At 35.3% G+C, this 9,890-nt stretch overlaps 2 protein-coding genes across 2 annotated transcripts in view; one reads left to right on the forward strand and one right to left on the reverse strand.

Moving 5' to 3' along the window:
• The window catches only part of LOC106870786 (alpha/beta hydrolase domain-containing protein 17B), a 26,264-nt gene extending 21,181 nt beyond the window's left edge, over positions 1 to 5,083 (reverse strand). The window contains exon 1 of the mRNA XM_014916983.2: positions 4,213 to 5,083. Coding sequence (XP_014772469.1) covers positions 4,213 to 4,859 — 647 coding nt within the window. The 5' untranslated portion in view covers positions 4,860 to 5,083. The remainder of the gene's footprint in view (positions 1 to 4,212) is intronic.
• A 195-nt stretch (positions 5,084 to 5,278) lies between these two features.
• The window catches only part of LOC106870820 (uncharacterized protein C9orf85 homolog), a 47,755-nt gene continuing 43,143 nt past the window's right edge, over positions 5,279 to 9,890 (forward strand). Inside the window, exon 1 of the mRNA XM_014917042.2 lies at positions 5,279 to 5,590. Coding sequence (XP_014772528.1) covers positions 5,382 to 5,590 — 209 coding nt within the window. The 5' untranslated portion in view covers positions 5,279 to 5,381. The remainder of the gene's footprint in view (positions 5,591 to 9,890) is intronic.

The following is a 9,890-nucleotide window of genomic DNA, read 5'->3' on the forward strand; positions in this document are numbered from 1 at the left end:
GTGTGTGTGTGTGTGTGTGTGTGTGTGTGTGTGTGTATGTGTGTATTGGGAATGAAGCAGTAGTGAATTTGTGATATTGTTCTCACGTAAAGAGCACACTATTGACATTCTTCAAAAACTTAGCAACGTTGAGAAAATGTACGCTTGAAAATGAAATAAAAGACGGGTGTGGGTAGCAAATTTATCTATGATGAAGATTGATCAACGCCAACGGGTGGAAATTGGAAATTTTGAAACGGAAATCTGTCAAATTCTGTACCAAATGCTATAACAGTTTATTAAGGAAGCGGCGCAATCAATATCATTTTAAAATTCAAAAATTCAAAATGAAGCCGTAGATATGTGGCAAATTGATTAATATTTTTTAACAGCAGTTTATCCAATTACTACAACTATTTTTCTTTGGAAATCAATTCTAAGATTCAGAAAGAAAATATCGCAATGGAATTGCTCTGATCACATTCAGATGTCTTGTTTTAAAATAGTGAAGCCCACTGAGCAAATTGAAACAGCTGCAAACCAAACAAAATTAAACGAATGAGCTTCGAATAATTCCAGATACATTAAAAGCAACACCGAGAGAGAGTCTCTACATGATACTTCGACTTGCTAGAAATAACAGCCAAATCTCTTTCAATTAAGACTTGTTTTAGCCACACCCCTAAAAAGGCGGGATGGTGACGACTGGAATGCTTTTTGATCACGTATCTGCTGGAACAAGGTTGACCCATGTCTAAACACATGGACACACAAATTAGTTAATTAGTCCATTCATAATAGATCCTCGGCTGAGATTGATTTTGATGAATGTTTCAGGGATGCAAATATATTTGCGATATCTAGAGGATTGAATACAAGTGTAGGGTGAAAAAAAAAGAACAACCCCTATTGAAGTATGTCAGCAAAGATCATTGAAGAGAACATGCAAAATATTGGACAAATCTAACATTTTACTCGCCTTACAAAATAATATTACACGTAACGGCCCACCCCATTAGTTTCACACACACACACACATATGTACTTCGTATTTTGGTATTGGCAACGAGAAAACAATCCAAGCATAGATCAACGACAATGTGTGTCATATAATCGATAGAAGAATTATTAAAAAATACTGACACAAGTTAGGCTAATAAAACAAACTTGCATTAAGAGTTAAATAATTAATTAAGCATTAGCGTTAATTAGAGGTCATGCATCCGGGACAAATAACAGATAATGATGTATCGACATAAAAAAAAAAAAATCTGTGACAAATTAATTATAATTATCACCCGCTTAAAGTTTAACTGACAACTTTTCTCGTATGTAAACTTTCAGTTGCACACAAAACTGGTCCTCACATACATACACATATATAAACTTACTCCAATGAAAGCGAGTTGAAACTTCAGAAAATTTCAGCTCAAATCATTTGTGCTTATTACCGAGATAAAATTGTAGCTTTTCAAATAAGGTTGTACCTCAAATGACCATTCATTTAATTATACCGCATATTAAAACGATCAATTTAATAAGACTGCACCATAAAATCATTTTAATTAGTGTGTATCTATACTAATAACAAATCAGTGTCAAAAGTTCAGCTAATATATATATATATATATATATATATATATGTAACATTACTTAGAAGTAACATTTCAGAAAACACACCCAAATTGCAATGACAACTGAAGCAATTTATGTAAGATTTTGGGAAAGGCTGAGAGAAAATATTTCAAATTCAGATGCTGTTAGTTAATTTGCTACACTGTTTAATAATATTTCAAATTATTCTCCAGAATAAATATCTCGTAGTAATTCATCTTTATATCCGAGATTTTAAACAGCTAAAACTACGTTGGTTGGCACGCTTCACACAATATCCGAGTTACAAACTATTTTAGAAATCTACCATCGTTACTTATTATTAAATGAGATAAAGTGATAATGTTTTTTTTAAAATTCTGACTCAGACGGAAAAGATCTATATATATATATATATATATATATAACAGCTTATTTTTCAGATTTATTGTTTGCTTCAGATATTTAAATCGAGAAAGGATTCTATTATTAAATCTAGTACAACTGAATACAGCCTCGCAATGAACCTTTCAGAAATATGAACATAAATTTAGGTACAAGGCTTAATTTTTACTTCTACCTAATTTGTCTGACATTTGTCGTAGGCGGAATGGACATAAACACATACTGTGACAATTCATTCTATATACAAAAGAAATGTTTTTATCTTATCTCAAGCGTATGCTTTTGTTGATAAGAATTCGAAACTAAAGCAATACCTACTTTGGAGAATTGGGGTTAATAACAATAGTAATAGTTTCAAATTTTGGCACAAGGTCTGTAATTTTAAGGGAGGGGTTAAGTCGATTACACTGACCCCCAGTGTTCAACGTTTCTGTACTTCTTTTATAATAAAAAAATCCTAACAAATATCACATAACCATTTAACATTTCTTTGTATATTGTTATGCTTGTGGAAGTTTGCCCTCTGTAGATATGTTTATATGTATCAATAAAAAAGTGAAAAAGGAATGTCAATGAAATTGGTATGGAGTTTCCAGTATCATTCATTATTTAACAAACAGCTGAGAAAGGAATGGTACACACATCCGACACTTAAAAGAGGATAAAGAAAAACCCGGCACTAAATTAAATAATCTTATATCACATGGAATCTATGGGAGAGAGAGAGAGAGAGGCGATATGGTGGTAGCTTAGCATATTTTTAGTGTTAATAACCTAGAAACTAATTTCTTTTGCTCTAACAATTTCAATGTAGCATTTCACACGGAAATAATATTAATTTTTTTTCTTCTTTAGACGATTTTCAAAATTTTCTTATTACTTTTTGCCAAACAGCAAGAGGGACGTATTTGTAATCTGAAATAGCAATATGACACTTCGTTTCTAGATAAAAACCCCGCAGAATCACGAGGGGGAAAAAAAGAGATAAGAGTTTCTTAATAGACACAGTTATCCAGAGTGGTGTGTTTGGTTTGAAAAGGCATTGGAGACGAGGGTTCGAATCGAAGGAATTGTTTGATCTGTTGTCGTCGTCAAGTGGGTGTGAAAGTTGATTTGCACTGAGTCAGCCAAGTCTGTTGTTAGTGTTGGCACCCACCAACTAATATCAGTTTGCCATATGGTTTCAACACCGCTGTTTATATGCCAAATGTCGCTCCCTAAATGACTACATACTCAAGAAGTTCCCTAAACTGTCAGAATGTGTGTGTGTGTGTGTGAGCGCGCGCGCGCGACGGATATGATGTAGATAACAAGAACAAAAATAAAAACTGTTTCGATAAAAAAAGAAAAAAAAAAACGATATGAAAATAAAATTCAATTTCCTTTTTTTTTTTTTTAAGTATATATACAATATCAAACAACATAAAAAATTTGCATTAAGAAAATAAAAATCCTAACATGTTCTGTGTTACTTATATAACAAATATTTATCAACAAAATCAATCTAATGCTAATTTACGCTTTGTCAAAAAAAAAAAAAATGTTAGAGAAGCAGCATTTTATTTGTAGGTGTGTGTGTAATAAACTAACAAATTATTACACTTAGTTAATTAACCCTCTCCCATCTTGTTACACACATACAATATCTCTCTCTCTCTCTATATATATATATATATATATATATGTTGGTTTCGTGACGTTTAAGTCGTTATACACACACACACGTATATATATATGTGTGTGTGTATATAATCCAGGGGTTAATATATTTAATGCCGAAACTACTGGCCTGCAATTCAGAGAAGGAAGTAGGTAGTATACTGTTTGCGAATAGACATATGTGATAAGATGGACAATAAATGTAAAGGGTCAAAACCGTAGCAATGGAATTAACATTAAAACAAATTATTATTTGAGAGCGATGCAGGTGGAGAAGACAGTTAAAAAAATGAAAAGAAATAGCGTTTAGAGGTGCTAATTAGTTCGTTGCTGCATAGTTTGAGTTCGATTCCCGCCGGGATGAGAGAATCTTTTTTTAATTTTTATTCCTTTCTGACTACATCGATGAAATAAATAGGGGTTAGATATTGAAGCGGGGGTTGATTTAATCGATTGTAATTCTTAGAAAAAAGAACAAAATGTAAAGAAAAGAAAAGAAATGTAGTCTTGTAAGGTTTAATAATACAAAGAAATCATTTTTCAACAGCAAACAGGAAAACATCATCTTTGACTTACCTGGGGAAAGCATCAAAAAACCAAGTTCGTTTTGTATCCGGAAAAGCCAAACGTACACCAGAGGTAAGAGGCGAATGTAGGATAACAGCTCCAACTTCAAATCTCGAAGCGAGATCCACGGTAGGAACCGTTCCTATACTTTGTCCGTACAAAATGACATTTTGTGGACTGATGCCATAACGAGTCCGCAGGGCTTGCAAAGCCGCATCAATATCCGAATAAAGATTTTTCTCCGAAGGTTTTCCTGAGCTAGCTCCATAGCCGGAATAATCGTAACTAAAGATATTACAGTTGATTCTAGATCCGAGTCCGATATAAAAACTACTCATTTGTCCTAAATCGACTGCATTTCCGTGGCTGAAAAGCAGAGTGAAACGAGCGTTGGGTGAACAGCGAACAAACATACATGAGATTCGGTTTCCCCGTGTAGTTCTCGTCATGAATACTTCGATACAATCCAGTTCCTTTTGCGAATACTGCCACTCTGCTCTTTCTGTGAGATGCAAACTGTACCGTGAGCCTGTTTGGTCCGATACGAGAGAATATGTCGGTTCTGGAGGCAGAAACGCCAGTTTGGCAGCGATACGGGAGGGACATGGCGGACAGCAAAAAAGACAACAAAGCTCGCTGAGAGAGAGGCCGTTCATACCTTAGGTTTGGGGGCCTAAGCAAATGGTGAAAAAAAAAAAAACAAACCAGGCTGTTGAGTACAGACTAAGCAGGCACACAGCCACTTTTAAGACGACAACGTAATGCAGAACATTCAATTTACAAAGTATAACCTAGACATGAGACGTATTCAACTGGAAGCAAGTAAGACGACTATTCAATATGACGTCACATGCCATCGACGGGAAAACGAGTTCGACTGCGGATGTACCAAAATCCACATCCGGTATTTTCTAATAGTCGAAAAGACAAAAAAAAAAACCAGGTTTTTTTTTCGAAATAAATAATTTGTGAAATATTACGAAAGGAAGATAAAATGAAAATATCGAAGCTAATTCGTGACGTTAAATTAAAAATAATCTTTAAAAAAAAAAAAAAAAAAATCTTTCCGGGCTGCTTGTGCATCACGTCACTTCCGTAATGTAGTGTCCATTTCGGGGAAGCACATGGTAAAGCTTGGCTCCAGATTCTTTTTACAAAAATAACAACAACAATCTAAGATGAGTTCACAGAAAGGTAATCTGAAGAAATCTGGCCCACCCCGTCACAGAAATAACACAGCTTTTAGAAATAATTTACACGATAACAGTATCAAACAGAAAATGATAAATTCTTTGGAAATTACTGGATTGTGTGATCCGTGTACTAAAGTGATTGAATGGAAAATAAAATATAAAAAGTACAAACCTCTCACAAATCCTAAAACTTGGTAAGCAAAAATTCTCGTAACTTTACGTCTTTTATTCTTCGTATTTAAATATGTGAATTTGCATCTATTTCTCCTCTCTTTCATTAAATTCAATCAAATTTCTAAAAATATTTCACTGCTTTTGAAATTGTTGAAAATTGCAGCAATAGTCGACTTCGACTTTCATTTCCAAAAAAGCACCAGTAAGAATACTGTAATATGTTCAAATGATCGTATATTATTATCCCTGAGTAAGACATTTTAGTTTACGTACCTTTTCGACTAAATATAGCTCTTCCGACAGAGACATAGCTACTAGGAATTTAAACTGAGAAATGACAGGCGTACACTAAACATTCCATATTCTTTATAAAGCATCGGATCGATGAATTAACTACCACTTAAGCACGGGGTTGTTGTAACCGACTATCTCACTTCCCTATTTTATATATATATAAGCATAAGGCTAGGGTTTATGCCTATAATAGAAAAAAGTTATTACCCTAATAAGTTACACAAACAATTGGAAAGAGCATACATTAACGATAGTTTCGCAGCCAAAATCTAAATACGAATATGAACTAGAAATCTGCATAATTTTGGATTATTGTTTCTGATTATTCTGATGTAGTCTTTGTTATCTCTCTTGTCACCTTCTTGGGTTAACAAACCGTTTACGAGCCAACGTGATCGATCTATTAGAAATAACGGTAAATTTATAGTTTCACACCAGACTCGATTTCGGCACTAAATCGTTTTTTTCCCCCCGCATGTGTTTTCTTCGTGGTTTATCATGTAATGTTGATAACCCAATGTTTGTATATCTTTCTAAGCCGCCCAAGAATCACTAGATAACTGAGCCAGGTATGATGTATTTTTGAATTAGTGGAAACAATGTCGCTTTATCACGCTTCTGACCAGTCAGAGGAACAACAACAACAAAACGACGTTTGGTGTGAAACTATAAATTTACCGAAATAACAGCCAAACCTCCATATCCGACTGTCTTAAAAATGAACACATTGTGTCTAAATATGACAAGACTGACTCTTCGATAATGAGCCAACAGGTGATCTTCTGATTTGCTAGAAATAGTCACACTCTCTTCACAAACTGCTCCCCAACGCATTACTTAAGGAAAGATACATGGAATAATGGGCGCCCATATAATTATAAAAGACTGGGTGATCACGGATAGAATGCCTTTTGTCATAGGGCTGCTCGATTAGGCTTCATTTGGGGTTAAATAACAGCCCTTTAATAAATGCTTTCAAGTCTAGAAGGAGGCGACATTCTGACAATATATATAACATGTACCTCCAAATGATTGCTCTATCTTTTATAGAAATAGCAGTCAACTCTTCCTCAAATCACAAACCACTGTTTCAAACAAGATAGGATACGTTGGATAGTGGAGGCTATGGGTGTGTGTGCATTAAGTCTTAACAAAAAGGAAGACAGGTTTGTCATGGTTGGAATACTTTTCATGGATCAGCTCGACCAAAGGCAACCCAGGAGCTAAAATAAATATTAACAGCGCCACAATACAGAGAAGTAAACATCCGGTGACAACTACACGTGTAATATTACATATTATCTGCATTCGTTTTATGAACATAGCATATTATTTATTATTACTTAGGTTGAAAGTGATTGTTTGGTAGAATTTAAGTCCTTCTGTATGGCACCTTAGGCAAGTGTCTTCTACTATTGCCTCGGGCCGACCAAAGCCTTGTAACTGGATCTGGTAGAGGGAAACTGAAAGAAGCTCATCATATATATATATATATATATATTGTGTGTGTGTTTGTCCTCCCATCACTGCTTGACAACAGGTGTTGGTGTGTTTACATCCCTGTAACTTAATGGTGCAGCAGTAGAGATTGACTAAAATTCTTCAAGGCTTGACTGAAACAAGAAATAACCTAAAAAAAAAAGAGATAACCTATAGACAGCACCCGTAGCCCTTTTTGCAGTTTCCGTTCTGGCTCTTTACGTTTAGACTTCGAGGTCAGCTTTGTCTTTTATCCTTCCGGGGTCGATGGCCTCGACTAATCCCCTTCTTCCTCTAATTTGATGGCCGTTTGCCCAAAATCATAAATCATTGAGTTGTATTTTGATGTATAAAGTGGTTTTTTGATTACATTGCAGTTTATTGATTGTTTTGTACAAACTGTGGACTGTTACTTAGCTTCCCGTAAAGTTTGTAATACACTGGACCTGATGTTTGTTTTCAAGTGATATTCTGGACGAAACATTTTGAGATGTTAAAATCGATTAAATGCTATCTGACCATATTGCTTTGACTGTCTCAACTGGTTATTTTAAGCCTCTAAGAGCCCTGATCAAAGGCAAAAAATGTATGCATTTTTTAAAGGCAATATGAGTGTGCATGCAGAGTGTCTTTCTCCTTTTATGGTTTGGTTTCAAGTAGATTTGGTTCTTCTTTCTAGCAGATCGAGCGACCACACGTAGAGGTTCCCTTGTTAGCGTTAACTGGTGTTGGCATTATTTTTAGCTCAAGTCAGCGCTGTTCGAAGAGGTGTTTTATCAAAGGCGTTCCAGCTTCGAGCATCCCGTCGTTTTTGCATATTCCGCAATGATTTGTCCAAACACCATTTCCTATTATTTATTTATTTATTTTTGATAGTAGTGTGATTTGTGAAGGGTTTAGCTGCTATTTCTAGCAAATTAGCTGACCATAAAAGTGTTTTATGGTCAGCTGTCCTTCTCTACGCCAACCATTTTAATCACCCTTTACAGCATGCATTGAATGATAACAATATGTCGATTCTTAAAAACCAGGATACACATAGTATTAACAGATTTAGCAGAATGTAAAGCAAAATTTTAAAGATTGATTTTAGCTTCACCTGCTTATGTAATTGAATGGATGTTTCTTTCTTTCATTGATTTATCATGAAGTCTATAATATGTTACCTGTAACTATGCTAATTGGAGTGCTGGTCCTTATTATTTATGACCATGATTATATCAGTGCAAAGTAATCGCATGCAGTGATTCACTTTTTTTCTTCATTGATTCTTTCACAAGATTTGATCTTGGTTAGAATGCTCCATTTTAAGTCACTCACCTTCTTTTAGTATTTGTTTTATCGATTGCTAATTGGATCAGGGCCACACCAGTACTTCGTTCAGGATTACAACAGCATCGTGCTTGTAATGGAGGGAAACGGCCTTCCAATATTTCATCCTCCAGTGCAGTTGCACCAGTCTTGTCTCTTTCAGCATCAAAAACACAATCATTTACATATCAAGAAGACTTCATCCTGCCTCACTATCACATAAGCAGCGTGCAACTAAAGCCCTTGCGGTTACTCCAAATGTCAGGCTTCTGTATTACTAAGGTCCTCTCCTTGTGAACACACATTGTTTACAAAGCAGGGGTTGCACCTTGATGACTGGTCTTTCTCTTTAGGGCCAGAAAATAACTACTAATCCTCCACAATGCTTAACTGAGACTACTAAATGGGGGAACACTATTCCCACATCAGTTATCAATTTTGCTGGTAATGGGGGCTTGTGGAAAGCCATCGGTACAGCTTCTTCCCCAAAAGCTACTTTTTTACTGTATAGTTATAAGTTCAATTCCATTGCATCGCATGTGCAAGTGTCTTCTGCTATAGCCTCAGGCTGACCAAAGCCTTGTGAGTGGATTTGGCAGATGGAAACTGAAAGAAGCCCATGTCATATATATATATATATATATATCATCGTTAAATTTAGATTGGTTTGTATGAAAACTGAGGAGACAAGAGTCCTGATGTTTTGGCCCAAACTATTTATCAATGAAGTACATGTAGATAATATTCTTTGTACATTATTATATTGTCTTTAAGGCAGCGAGCTGGCAGAAACGTTAGCATGCTAGGCAAAATGCTTAGTGGTATTTCGTCTGTCTTTATGTTCTGAGTTCAAATTCCACCTAGGTCAACTTTGCCTTTCATCCTTTCGGGGTCAATAAATTAAGTACCAGTTGCGTACCGGGATCGATCTAATCCACTGGCCCCTTCCCCCAAAATTTCGGGCCTTGTGCCTAGAGTAGAAATGAATATTATATTGTGCTTGATAGTAATGTTTGTAAATGCTGTCACGATACGTTTGGTTTTATCAACATCAAGAAGATGCAGTTGTTTGGAAGAGAGGGCATTGCCAGTATCTTTCACTGCTTTGTTATTTTACCTCCAAGATTATTCTGGTGTAACTTGTGATACATAAAATCTAGGTCATTCCTGCTGTTATTCCTGTAAATAAATCTCTTTGAAAAATCTTGTTTTTTTTTTCTTTCTTTCTTTCTTTAC

Source organism: Octopus bimaculoides, chromosome 15, assembly GCF_001194135.2.
Source record: "Octopus bimaculoides isolate UCB-OBI-ISO-001 chromosome 15, ASM119413v2, whole genome shotgun sequence".
Taxonomy (NCBI): domain Eukaryota; kingdom Metazoa; phylum Mollusca; class Cephalopoda; order Octopoda; family Octopodidae; genus Octopus; species Octopus bimaculoides.